This window comes from Hippichthys cyanospilos, chromosome 10 (assembly GCF_059441005.1).
Source record: "Hippichthys cyanospilos isolate Australia breed blue-spotted pipefish chromosome 10, RoL_Hcya_1.0, whole genome shotgun sequence".
In the NCBI taxonomy this organism is placed as follows: Eukaryota; Metazoa; Chordata; class Actinopteri; order Syngnathiformes; family Syngnathidae; genus Hippichthys; species Hippichthys cyanospilos.
This window is the reverse complement of record NC_142378.1, coordinates 9,615,193-9,630,030: the sequence shown is the minus strand read 5'-3', so window position 1 is coordinate 9,630,030 and position 14,838 is coordinate 9,615,193. Positions and strand designations below refer to the sequence as shown.

Sequence of the window (14,838 nt, the reverse complement as noted above, 5' to 3'; positions counted from 1 at the left end):
ATGTACCTTTTGCCGTACATTTTACTTTCTGTCGAGGGTATGTCAACTTTTTATTTGGTAAAAGTTGTAGATAAAAGGTACGCCTACTTCTCGAACCTCCGCCCTCATGATACATTGTGATGTCTCGATGGGTATTGCAAAGGGATGGGACGAGACACAAATACCACCAGAAGAGATGTCTCATGAGATTGAACTCATGAGAACACAAGATTGCTTTTTCAGATGTGCAATATAAAATATATTTTTTCAGATTTCAAAATATGTGTTTTTTACCAGGCAAACTGCAAGAAAAATAACAAGCTTGCATGCAAACATAAAAGGAGTCCGATTCATTTTTCAGCTGCAGCTGAGATCTTTCTGAATACTGAATCATTTGCGTACAGTTAGTGTTAGCTTTAGTATTTTATTTCTGTGTTTACAAACAGTCGCTCTATTACCTACCAATACTAGCCATTCTTTTCTGGCAAAAAAATGAATGCCACATTTTATTTGAAAGTGAGCATCTCCTGTAGGGCTGTATCACATCTTTTAATTATTCCGATAACAATAAAACATGTTTTTTGATGACCAAATAACATATTTCCCCTAATTATGACTGGCAACTCTCTCCCGATAAATTTTGGTGGATGAGACAAAATGACGTCCCACCCACAGAACACACATTTGCGCGTGCATGGTTTGTTCAAAAGTGATCAGTAGGAATGGTGTCAGACTGTCAGCAGAGTCATTTATATCTATTAAACTGCCTTTGAAGAGTAATCCAGCTGCTGTCACCAGTCAATGTGGGGTCTCGAGCTCCGCTAGCTTGAGGCTAATTTATGCTAGACGCTGCATTAAATGCTGGCAAGAGGTGTTGTATAATAAAATGTTAGCATAAGAGAGTTGTTTTTTTAGCACGCTGAATTAAACATCATATCAGAACAATATTGTGTTGCTTCTATGAGGACTCAGGACTCAATACAGACGCAAGAATTAAGAAATAAACTATCAAAAAATATAGGAGCCTATACGACAAAGATGACATATATAAAAATGGCAAAAGGTTCATGCCCATAGCAACTACATAAAACTAATATTATAAGAACCACAATAAGAACATTAGAAAAGAGATTATCATTTTTCCGTGTCCTTGTGATTTTAACAACAGCACACTTGACAAGCAACAATGCCTAAAGCTGAAATCACAGCAAAGTTAGTTCTCTATAACTCAAACTTTAGGTGATTTGACTTATAACTGAAAAGTTACAGTATTTACTGTACAATAGGACGCTTCCCTTCCCTCCTCATTTATAATCTCCCGGGCAAAGGTTGGAGTATTATCGTCATTGCACCACATACAGCCTTGCATGTACTTTTTTCATATTTAGAGAAAACACTCAGGAATTGTAGTCACACACATTATGCATAATGCATTTAGTGTTTCTTGAACCGGAGGTTTAGTTGACTTGAACGTGGCTTAGTACAGTGCTAAGAAAAATTTTCTACTGTCAAGTGATTTGCAGAAATAAAGACAAGTTACAGCCTCTGGGAATAAATGCTATTATCACACATCTACATTTCATTGGGATGACAGGGTAGCAGCAAGCCAGCTGCTTGGGGCCACTGTGTATTACATTGAGCTGAATGCAGACAAAATACACATGCTGAAGATAAAACAAGCTTAAGAACACTATTGCCGTCAAAGGTAGTGGATATAAATTGCCTTTACACTTTTGTTCAAATGTAACATTATTGTGATATAAAGTATCACAATACAAGTACATACAAAAAAAAAGATCAAGATAAATCATTTCAAATGGTTTCCGCCATTAATGTGACCGTATAAGCTGTACAACTCAATTGAAAAAACAACAATACAATAAAATTGGGAGGGGAAGCAAAAATCAACTGAGATAACATTGTTGCACAACTGTGGACGTTCTTTTATAACCTGGTATGTGGTTGTGTTCAGAATTAATCAATCACATTAAAGTTGATATTATATGGGCATCAGCACACACTTGCCGCCATCTATTTTTTTCATCAAGTTCAGATGTTTTGGAGCCTTTTCCTGATATTTTTAGGAAGTACATCTTCGGGCACAAGCTCAGGGAGAACACTACGTAAAGATCTATATTTGTCCGTCTGTCTTTGTGCAGGTGACTCTCCTCTTTGTTTGGTTGCAGAGTTCAGTAACTATTATACATATATATATATATATATATATATATTTTTTTTTTTTTTTTTTTTTTTTTTTGGGGGGGGGGGGGGGGTTAGGTTTGTGGAAAAAGTTTTTTTGATTTACATGCTATTTGAGCTAGGATATTTACATCCGTTTTATATTACCACTTTAAATGTATGCTCAGGAAAACTAGAAGGAGTAGTAGCATATCTATTTCCCTTGTGTGTCCCTGAAAGGTATGGACATGATATATTACAGCTCCCGCTTGGATAAGTTGGTAAGTGCATTAAAAAAGGTTCATTTCTTGAGGTTTATTAATTTTCTTACGAAATACAATACCGCATATAATATTTTAGTTCACACACATATTTTAGTGGTTTCTCCCATATAATAAAGCATAGTTGAAGAGATAAAACCCTAGTAATATTCAACATTGAATTTTGACGTTGCACTTGCAGCACAATTAGTTTGACATTGGAAAGAGAGAGCGGCTTGGCGGGGGTGGACGGGTCACAGCTGGCTTAGGCTCCGGTCACGCTTGCCGTGGTGGAGTTGTGATGGCCGGTGACACGAGTGTACGCCTGAAGCGCTCCTGGTCTGCTCTTTGGTGGAATGTGCCGGTTGGTGGATGAGTGCGCTCACCATCTGCCACAGTTGGTCACAGTGTAGGTGGGAGGGGGTCAGCGAGGAAGGCGTTCATCTTATCTGTCACCATTCTCTCCGCTGCTGCCTCCACGCAGTCCACTTCCAGCCCAAACGCAAAGCTTGCCACTGAACATGCTAGGCTCCAAAAGCCGCCTCTCCAACTCAACAATGCCAAGTCAGTTCTCTGCCCACCATGGGCTTTTGAAAAGATTTTCCAAATCCTGTTGCACACATGAGAAGTTTCATATGGGGGTGGGTGTTCTGCTCTTTTTGCTGTATGACCAATATATTTTAAGTGGGACTCCAGCTGATCCCAAATTTCAGACTCTGAATGTTGACTGGGGCTGGTGTTTCCAAATTGTAATTTGGGGTCTTTTTTTTACGATGCATAGAGCTAAGTGTGACATCATTAAGGAAAATGGACCTTTTCTCACATGTTTCTGTGATATTTCACACTATATTTTTATTAATTTATTGATTATCCAGGAAGTAATTATAAAATTCCTCAATATATTTTTGGTTGCGGTCTAGTAAAATACAGAACATATTTACGTATTTATTTGTAATTTCCAGTGAGCTTGCATGTTCGCCCTGTGCCTGCGTGTTTTTTCTCTGGCTACTCCAGTTTTCTCCCACATTCCCATACATGTATGAAAGTTATGCTGGACACTTCAAATTGCGAGTTTGAGAGTGTGGATGGTCGTACATCTTAATATGCCCTGCAACTGGCTCACACTCAGTTCAGGGTATACACTGCCCATATATATATATATATATATATATATATATATATATATATATATATATATATATATATATATATATATATATATATATATATATATATATATATATATATATATATAACTTCGGTCTGCGAGTATATGGAAGAAGCAGTCAACTGATAGTCACAGTAATAATGACAGGATGTGCAGCTAAATATGATGAGGAGCAATAACTTGGCATCATCTTCCAAAGATGACAGTATTTTGACAAAAGACTTCTTTCCCATTGCTTGTGTGATGGTATTGCCAGGGCGCGTTTGAGAAAATGAAGCCATTATGCAAGGTATGTGGTAAAAAACAAGGCAAAATAACATTTATGTTGAACCATTTGAATAACTGAATAAAGTAGAAAACATGAAAATTTGAGCAACGTCTTTGCAACAGTCTGAAAAAATAAACAGCTAGCAGATTCACCGCTACAAATATCATTCAGTCACCAGAAAACATCAATCGTGTCATCTTTTGATCATGCATGGATAATTGTGCACACAAGATGCTAATGCTGTATGTAAAATTATTTTATTTATTTATTTTTTACATTTCTATGTCAACAACACAAACATATTAAATTAACATAATAATTATATTTAACATATTAATTATTCCTGAGGGGTCCACTTTTTATTTAATTGATTGAACAATGTTTTACATTTATTGTAGCGTAAACTTCACTCATTTGATCTCACACAAAAATTTGGGCACAGCAATGAGCAATGCTTGGTGATCAGTGAATGTTGGAAAATTTGTGAGAATATAACATTCTAGCATGGTTAAAGGCTCCAAAATTGTGAATTTGCACGATGCAGACACTTTATGTTTTACCATGACGGTGTTAACAATAAATTACAGTAGATATGTCAGGTCTAAAAGACTAAATAAATATATTTAGTGAAGTCTACAAATACTTTTTTTTCCCATAATAAAAAAGTAAAACTTTCATGTTCATGGGAGTCCAGAAAAGCTCAAGTCTTTTTTAAAATACAAAAACACTTACATATTAAGTAAAGTTGGCTGAATGTAACTAATAAGGTAACTTTGTTATTTAGTTTATTTTTCAAAGAAAGTGGCAAGTAAAGTTACTAAGTTACTTTTTTCAATGTAATTATGGCAACATCCATAATTGCTCCGTGGGCTACAATAAGCAAGTGACGAATTCTCCTTCCACCAATGGTTTGCTTTTTCTTGCAGACAAAAATACCCCCCACCCCTGCGCTATCCCACACACCTTTTCACAGCGAAAGCAGGGGCCAAGAGCCAAATCCATTTGCTGTCATCCATAATTATTTCCATTTTTTAGTTATTTAAGCAGGGCAACTTTCAATTTCGAAAAGTCAGGACTAAACAAGAACAGTGAGTTTCTGCACGAGTTGATCTTCACTGGTGTTCCTTTGGACCATGAAATTGTCATTTGTTCTGCCAGCATTACATCAAATGAGAGATGGGGGTCGTGCCGGGTCTGCTACTAGGCACTGAGTTTATTTTAACTTTTTATCGGACAGAATCTCCATGGGTAATTATGTTTGGTACTGGAAGCACAGGCAGGTGAGCTCATGCTTATCCTCAACAGTCTCCACTCGATGAAAGATGAAACAATGGTATCTATTCATGATGCTGGGGAAAAAAAAAAAAAAATGAAAACACTACACTTCCACCATGCAACATGAATCCTCACATGAGGTTATGTGTGGAAGTGTGAATGTGAATGTCTGAATATTTCAAGCTTTTTTTTTCCCAGTATAATGACACAATGATAGTTTTTTTGTGCAAATTTATCTTGCAATCTTTACAACTTCCGGACTTGAATGATATGGGCAATTTCGACGCTTCCCAACACTATCAAAAGTATCTACAAAATTATGATAGAGCTGCTACTGTTATATTCATATTGCTTCTGCTCTATGACATGCACAACTCCAGGAATAGAATGCTTATTCTTACATTATATAATAGCCCATGTTAACAATAACCACAGCATTACTTGAGTAATCAGTAAAATAATCAGTAGGATATTAGCATCTAAAAAGATTTGATAATGTGACAGCTTTATACATGAGTTTTACTTGAGAAGACCATTTTGATTCTCAGGCAAAAATTGTGTAAATGATTGCCATCACCACATCATGACACGCAAACAACAGGCGTGGCTTTATTAAATGGCATTTTCTCAACATCTTCATTGTGCAGGTGGGAACAAACCTTAAGTAAAAAGCAATGTTTAGGATTAGATTTTCATCTTGCTTTTTGGATAAGATTAGAATGAGTGAGTCACCGATTTCTGAATGCAGTGCAGTGAAAATCACTCTGGTAGGCTGTTTGCTAGAAAATGTAAATCTGTGCATGAGATACAAGTTAAGAAATGGCAAAGAAAAAGACAATATTTGATCAATTACACTCAACGAAGCCTTGCTTTTTACTTGAATTGGTCATGTGTGTGTTGCACACGTGTTGTGCTTATATGTGAAGGGTGTTTCCTGGAAACAATCTGCATGACGTGCGGCACTGACTTCCAGGAACGCAAAAACCTGTGAGCGTGATTTGACTCAACCCTTCCTTGCTTGTGTGTCCAGGTTCCACCAACTGTCCATTGTTGTCACTGCCAGTGGCCCATTTTGCAGACAAATGATGGACTAGCAAAAGAATTGCAATAAAGTCATTACTAACTATGTAAAAAGGTCTGGTATACAACCCATCCAGCATTCTGCTACCTGAGCCTGTTTCACCTCATTTTTAAACCGCAACATTTTAAAATGACAAACTAATGGGAGTACTTCCATTTATTCTTCAGCCCTTACTTAAATTAAGCTTGCAAAATGACGTTCGTTTGTGTGTTTTCTATTTGTATGCAGAGCACCATGTCTTTGAGGCGCTGAGAAGTGCCCCCATCGGGTAGCAGCTCTGGTGGTCTGTAAATAAACATTGCCCTTTTTGAATGAATTCACTCATTCCTTTAACACCCGCACAGCACAAGTTGATCGTTTCCTCACCAGAGTGTATCTTATGCAACATCTTGGTCACTCAATATTTCTAAGCCATCCAGTCACATGTCGGCAACCAAAACCACCCATAGCTAACGCCAAGCATGCATTCTTTCCTGAACAATTGCGCATGTAGAAGGTAATAATCCAAACAATAACAATCAGCTAAAATAAGCCATACAAGGATTACATCATGGAAACAAATCTTTTAGAGAGGGAGGAAAAAGAAACAGAGGGAAGTATTCTGGACAGCAATATGGAAGAGCACAGTGATGACGGTGGGGGGAGGGCGGTGACATTGACAGTGCACCACCACCAACAACAACACAAGCAGATCAGGGTGGCCGCAACACCACATGGCCGTTGTGTAAAGAGATGGAACAGAAAGAGAAGGAAGGGAGAGGTATGTTAAAGGATTAAGCCTCGAAAAGAGAGGGGGATAAATGAAGGAGAAATACAAAGAGGGAAGAGATTGCATCTTCCAGACAACAAACCCAGAGCCTTTGCCACCATCAGCATCCTGCCTTTGATGTTTGCTACGTTGAACTAGTGCTAAGAAGCGAAAGGAGCGGTGCTGCCGGTCGTGGGAAAGCCAGAGAGAAGAGGGAGCCATCAGCATTATGAAAAGCATCTGGCCCGAAGGCATAATGTAACAGCCACTTTGATGATGCTACCATTTACTTCACGTGGGGAAGTGAAGAGGAGGAGGAGGCGGCGGCGTCGTGATGGAAGGGGCGCCGTGCGGAGATGGTTCCAGGCTATGGAGCCGGGCTGTCGAAGCCAACTCAAAATTATAACTCAAAGAAATTTGAAAGAAAAAAAAAAGCAACTAGAAGGACATACAACAAAGCTGTACACCCAGCAGGCATTGTGGCCAGCCATTTAAAACAAAAACATCAAAAAGATGGAGACGATTTCGGTTCTGGTTAGTAGGAGGCAGCGGACCTCTTTGCTAGTTTGGTGTACAGGACATTGACATATACTGACCTGGCCTTGAGACAGCACTAGTGGTGGTGGGTTCAATAATTGCTACAGGGGAGGAGAGGGAGGAGGGAAAGGAGAGGGAAAGAGGACATTCATGTATTATTAACAGAATGGAGACGTAACGCAAAAAGGAACAAAAATATAGAAGAGCATGCAAGGAAAAAAGGATCTGCATCTCTGTGGTAAGATGCAACCTCTGCATGCTTAGGACTTCCTGAGCCACAGGTGTCTGCGTTATGTAAATAGAAAAATAGCTTGGGAACTCCACACTTAGTGAAAATGTCAATCATTCTGCAAGCCTCCTGTGCTCAAGAACTACCACTCGTAGATTGCTGAAATTGAATGTCAGTGTCTTCTTGAACACATTTACTGCCACTGATGACTAAGGTTATGTTCAGACAGCAGGTCTTGATTCAGAATTTTTTTTTTTTTTTTGTGAAATCTATTTTTTTTTAGGTTATTCTCACTATGTGACCTGTAACACCGAAAGCCCAGAATTGTCACGCATGTGTATTGAGAACACCGTGACATCACACACAGTGGGCCTGCTGAATATTAGTGTTAACAGAAGTACTACAATGAATGGTCGAATTGATTACCTGGCAACTGGCTGTCATTCTGGAGCCAGAATATTTTCAGTCTGTTAAATTGAAGGAGAAAATTGAAGAGGAGAAGAACAAGGTTTTTGGCCATGGCATTTTGTGGAGCAGTGGCAGCAAGGTCTGTGCAGAGAAGCTTGTGGGTTCAGACTCAAAGCCAAGTGTGGTGGGAGAGAAATGTGCGTTGTTTACCTGACAACAGGCTTATACACAACACTCACACACGATGAACGGATGAAAACGATCTGGCCGTTCAGACTGAAGTCACATGACAAAAGATCAGATAGGGATCACTTTCACGACAAATTATCCAAAAGGCCTGGGTCACAGTTGAAAAAAACTTGGCTCTGTGCCATTCAAGCTACCAGTAAAAGATCATATACACGTTAAAGAACCGCAAAAAAAAAAACAGGATCACTCCAAACTTGAGGCTGAAGGTAGCATCCAGTATCCATTTTATTTAAGCTGGCAGTGAATGTGTTAACTTATTCACTGTCCATTCAAATGAATCCATGATATCCGTAGCCGTGACTAACCACCCAAAATTAGAATACCTAACACCATGTTTTCGTGAAAAAAATAAGTACAAAAAACCCAAGTATGACATCTTAAACCATTTATGGCTATCTAGAATTCACTCTGTTTTGAGATGTGGTCCTGTCTAATGCAAATGAGCCATTACTAACCCTGTCCCTCTACTTCAGTGTTACCATGATGACCAAGGGCACAGCTCCGGACTCGTGAGTGGCTCTTTGTGTTCAAGTAGAAGGCCCAAAGTTAAAAGTAGATAGCTAGCCCCAATAACAACAGTGCATGGATTGTATTTTCCCTCGTGGAGGCAGCGCTTCATCATCAAGCTACCAAATTACATTCGTCAATAAGTGTGCAGATTTGTGTATTTGGCGAGTGTAGCGCAAACTTTGCTAAACGCAAATGCTATATATTATATGATTATAACATTGGTTCACTAGTGGTGCTCTGGTAGTGAGAACTGAGGAGAGAAAAATTACATTCTTAATATTCTGTCGGTCTACACTCACTCAGAGGAGGCAACCCAGGGTCCCAATCTAATTAGCTCTTGAACTTACAGTATTTCAGGCTGCTCCACAGATGACATTTGGGAGATGAAAGAATGTAAATTACAGGAATGTTCAGAATTGTGTGGCAACATTACATTTTTTCGTAGTGGTGGTTTTAAATGCCATGTGTAGACACGCCCCACAGTTAGAGAAGAGGTTGATAATGCAGAGGAAACTCTGCTTTGCTTTTTTTATGCCACTTATTATAATACTGTAGATGGACCAGCTCAAGAAAAGACCTTCAGAGAAGATGATAGAAAGGATTTAATACGGACATATTGACAAATAACCCAATCACACATTAGAGTGTCCAATACACCTGCCCTGTATGTTATGGGAGTGTGGAAAACCCATGCGGGCTAGGGGCGAACATGCAAACTCTGCCAGGAGGGCCGGAGCAGGCTGGATTTGAACTTGGGACTCTGAACTGTGAGGTGGACGTTCGAAGCACTTTTCTATCGAGCCGCCACTAGTTAGGGTTACGGATTATTTTGTGCTCATTTTAATGCTGCACAATGAAAAGTCTGATTTAATCCTAATCCTACATGTCAAATCAAGCGCTTTGTCATCCTACCACCAGGGGGCAATGTTTCCCACGTGTTTGCATGACAAAAGCATCTGCTTTTCTCACCCTAATATATTATTTACCAGTGTGAAATGGCATTGCGTTTCTTACTTAATTTCCAGTGGTGCTTGCTGTCAAATGAAACCCATTTTAAAAAATCAGATAATGGAATAAATTCAGTTTTACATTTTGACTGCTTATTGATTTAAAATTGCTTTACAAGTGCGAATGAAAAACTCAGTTAGCCATGTTGCCTGTGTGCCAAGTTTTTGCCATGTCTTGGACATTTGAATTGGTATTTACTTTATTTTTTTGTCAAGCCTTGAATCCTTGTTTGTATACTGTTTGTTTAAAAAAATAGTTTGACCAAACATGATGAATAATCGAGAATAATACGCATGATTTCAATATTGACCGAAATAAAAGCAATTACTATTTTGGCCATAATCGTGCAGCCCTAGTTCATTCCTTTAATAAGTTGAGAAATGGATGCACAGAACAACAGAATACTGAAAAAGTAATTTAGCTATTTATTTGTGTGTGTGTGTTTTTGGATTAGCTATCAAATTTATCAATTTAAACATTTTAAAAAAGCACCAGAGAAAAACAGTATGCTTGCCTCCAGCATGGAGAGCAAGGCTGTGTCCAGAGCTGCATAATGCATCGTAACTCATCATAGCATGACATTTTTTATAATAACCTATTCACTGACAGCCCGGTTAAAATACGTCTTAGACTCATAGAGCTGACAATTGCAGGGAAACAATCAATTCATTCAGCTTTAGCCCTGTTGAAAAGAAGAGATAAAGTTCAGCTTTAGTGTGTTTTTTTTTTTTTTTCATGTTAAAATAATATCTGGTTATTTTTGCACTTTTTTTTGCACAGGAATGACCCAATATTTGGCCCAAATTGACCCAACTCTATGGAATGTTTTGCACAAAAATACCCCCATAAAATGCATTGTTTTATAAATAACAACCTAAAACAAAGCTGGGCTAAATCAACCTGAAAATTGGGTCAGTTCTTTTTGATAATTTGTTATTTTTGGCCCAACTGTTTTAAGAGTGCGGTAACAACTCACATCTTGGCATTCTCATGTTCAACTTTATGATGTGGCGGATGCCCTTTGACATGGTATGACTTTTAGTAGAGAGCTGTGCGTTATCAAGACTTCGTAGCTTGCTTTTCTTGACCTATTGATGTGTTTGAGACCATTAAAACTTGAGGGTGTTTCTAATTTTTTTGCTGGCACTCCATACTTACACAAACACACATTTAATCAGGCGCAATGCAATGTGCTGATTGTACACGGCAGCTGTGTAGTTGGCATATGTGCCCACAATCAGCTGTTTAAACTCTTTGTACTTCCCACAAAGGTGTAAGCTACTTTATTCCTCCAGGCTTGGTGGCAGAAGAGCATCTTTGTGTGCCAAAAGGGAAGCCATGCCAGCATTTATTAAATCTTCAAAAGAAGACCACCATGTTGTTGGATTTGCATTAGAATGTTCCAATGAAGCAAAGAGCCTTTTTCGATTTGTAATTTGAAACGGATTACAAATAAAGTTAGAATTCAACTTTCCCCAAACGATTTCCGGTATGATTTTTCTTTCTCTATTTATACAACTGTGTACTGACTTTGTTGCCTTACACGCAAATAAGAGACCGACAATTAAGTCATCCATGCTTTCGTTTGATTTCATCATGTCTTTTTGAAGCTGAAAATGTGTATGGATCAGCATTCATGTGCCTTCTGGACAATGCATGCGGGTGCAGGAGTAGGTCGAATGCATCTTTTCTTCAATGAAAGCTTCCACTTCAACTTGTCCTCTGGGGAGCAGATATGTGAGGACAGTTTCTTTTTAGTTTCTTCTTCAAACAGACAAACGGGGGCTATCTGATTAATATTTGAGTGGGAATCACCAGTGAATCCATCCAGCTCTCAGAGACTCAGTCGCTCCATTTTTGTATGTTACTTGTCTTTTGACAGGCAAACTTTTGCCCTTAAACTTGCACATAGTAGACTTGCAGCCTCCTTGTGGCATTTGCCAAGATGCACTCATGATAAAACAGCTTCTTGAAGTTTTAACAGCTATTTTATTTGTTAATTACTTCTCTGCACTGATTCCTTTGGACTGAATAATGCAATTTATTGGGCTAGCGCTGTTAATTTATCCCAATTCTAAAATGGAGTCATTATTTAAACAAAGAGTGTAATGAAAAAGCTGCCCTGGGTTACAGTTTAATTTTAGAGGAAGAGATAAAAAAAGAAATGGAACAAATGTGAGTTAAAATGCAATTGTCACAAACATGATTTTGTTTCATAGACTCATGTTAAATAGTTTTAATACTTTTTCAAGCTTTGAGACAAAATGAAAATGGACAGCTCTGGTAAGACTCACAGCTCAAAATAAGCATTTTCGCATCTCTGTTGGTGACATACTTTTTGGAATTTGCACATGATCTTCACACATTAAATTGCCGAACTGAAAATCAAATGCCAGCCGACTGCCAAATGCTTTCTGAACAACAGAAATTGCGGCTAAACATGTTAAACGGGCTTTCTTCTGTGTAATTTTGACCTTTAGAAATAATATATGATCAATGATTCATTGGTGTTCTATTGTCTCAGGAATTTCACTTTGCCTACTGGACAATAGTAAAAATCAATTATAAAAATCTTCTAACAATGATCCAACTCCTCTGAGATGATAAAATATATATTTAGTGGTAAAGGCTGTGTTAGTTTCTCTGTGAGCTGTAAAATTATTCATTCTATGTCTTTTCTGCCTAGAGTGTGTATTGTCCTGCGGGGCATCCACGATGCTCAGTCATCCTGGGATAAACGTTTCTTGCTTCAGGAGATGATATGGCGTGGGTGTTAAGTCTAAAGCCTGCTGGGCTGCAGCATGAACACATTGCCACAGCACTGAGCGCTTCCTCGTCACTGTGCGACTGAAAAAAGATGTTAATGGCTTTTTAATTGCCTAAATATGGAAATTCGGGCATCCAAATGATAAGGAAACGGTGCAATATTTCTAGTGTGCTTTTAGAAGGCACATGTCCTATGTATGCGAGTGTTTAAAAAAAAAGAATCAAACAACGAATGTGTATTACATAAGAATTGACCTTGTAAGATTGATATTTGAGATTTAAAAAAAAAGAGTGAGGAGTGCAACCTGCTGAGCGATAAAACTGTAGGTTTCATTTCCCACCTGGCTTCAATAATGATTTGCTATTATGGCCCAGTTCTCACTTTTAGATCTCATCTCCTTGCTCCTTGACTCAGAAACAATCATGCGGCGTGAGCAAACAACATCATGTCGGATGAAGCGACATGTCCGAACGACACCTACGTGTACTGACTGATAGGTGTGACACACAAACACAATGCTCATTAACCAAGTTGCCGAGAGTGGCTCTCCTGCCTGAGGGAGACTGGGCGGTGATGGAGAGAAAGTGAGTCACTACTTTTTTCTTCATCAGTCTCTTCTGATTACTGCTTGGGGGGCGGGGGATGTGGGTTGGGTGGGTGGTAGAAAAGAAGGAAATGAAGGAAGAAGTATAGAAGGAGGAGAACGCTCCACTGGGGCTAAGCCGAGGTGGGCTGAGGGGATAAGAGCTTGACCAATTAAGCTGGAGGACTTCTCAGAAAATTGGAGAGAACAGCTTCACTTCTTTTCATCAAAATTTACTTCTATCCAGCAGTTGAAATGGGAAATCGAACTGTAGTAAATGTGGTTGCCCAAAGGAAAGTGGGAAGACCACAAGCTAGACTGAAAAAATAATTAACGGCTACAATTTGTTGCTGTCCTCTACACCTTAAATTTATTTGGACACAGCCATATATTGAGCATGTTGGGCGCTGAGAATTCTGTTTTTTTTTGTCCCCGCCTCACAAATTGTCACGTGAGGAAGAGCGTTTGGAACAAGGAGGAGACTGGCCACAGAAACGGAAAAATAGAACATCTTTTCAAAATTCAAAAAGCAAGACTCGGAAGATAAACTCTCAGAAAGAAACTTGAAACAGACTCGGAAAATAAACTTAACATCATCATAATGTGTCCCAGAACTTAGCGCTTAAATTTGGGTTGAGAAATGAATCAATTTGACACAATAAACTTTTTAAAATTCAACTATTTGAAAATTAGCTAAATGATTTTTTTTCAAGTGGCAGAACACTATGTGGCCATCTTGTAGATGTGTGTTCATACTTGTAATAGGTATTAGCTACTTAAGGTATTTAAGAAATGCTATGAACGAGCTTTTTTGCACAAGCTATGTATATTAAATTTACGGTAAAACTGATTTAAATCATCCCAGCCCAAGCTTAAATACTGTCGGACACGGACCATAGCAACTGCATAGGACAAACTTGGTTGAATGCAGGAAAATGTGAAATAACCATAGCAACCGCTATAGCAACTAATAGCACAACAGTTGCTATGTGATCATGTAATTTTATGTATTTATCCACATTTGTCATATAATTTTCTGTAGTTACCATTGTGACAGGTTTGTTCCTTGGCATATAAAATGCTATGCTCCTTACGTTTACTTTGGCATGGTTTATAGAATTGATATCTGACAATATTTCAGATTCAAGTTCTCAGTGACACATTGTCAAATTGTTAAGATCTCAAGCTGCCCTCCTGGGTTTCCATTCCTGAATCAGAGCTGTCCTCCTAGTTTACAAATCTGAGTTAATAGTATTCCTACAAGTTTAGTTTTTGAGTCTAATTTTTCAAGTTGTGGTGCATTTTTAAGTATACAGCCTTTCTACTTTTTCATTTCCAAGTCCTGTCTGCATTAAGGTCCAAATCTTCCTCCTCTATTGACATAAATATATTTTTTATTTCGATATGCAACATGGTGTCATCTCTGCAATTCTCTATGTCTGTCTTTGTTGACAAGCATTAGCATTCATTTATGCATATATAATCAGTTTATACCAGTGTGTTTATGGAACTAAAGGATTTAAACACAGCTAGAGCCTTCTGAAAATCAGCAGGCAGCTTATCTTTGCTCTTTCTTGAATGTCATTGAAA

General features: G+C 38.3%; 1 protein-coding gene across 2 annotated transcripts in view; it reads right to left on the bottom strand.

Moving 5' to 3' along the window:
* Window positions 1-14,838, bottom strand: part of negr1 (neuronal growth regulator 1) — a 142,551-nt gene that overhangs the window by 28,512 nt on the left and 99,201 nt on the right. The window contains exon 7 of one of the 2 annotated variants that reach the window (XM_088425813.1): window positions 7,554-7,595. The exons of the other annotated variant lie outside the window; for it this stretch is intronic. Within the exon in view, the coding sequence (XP_088281939.1) occupies window positions 7,554-7,595 (42 nt within the window). The remainder of the gene's footprint in view (window positions 1-7,553; window positions 7,596-14,838) is intronic. 2 annotated transcript variants of the gene reach the window in all.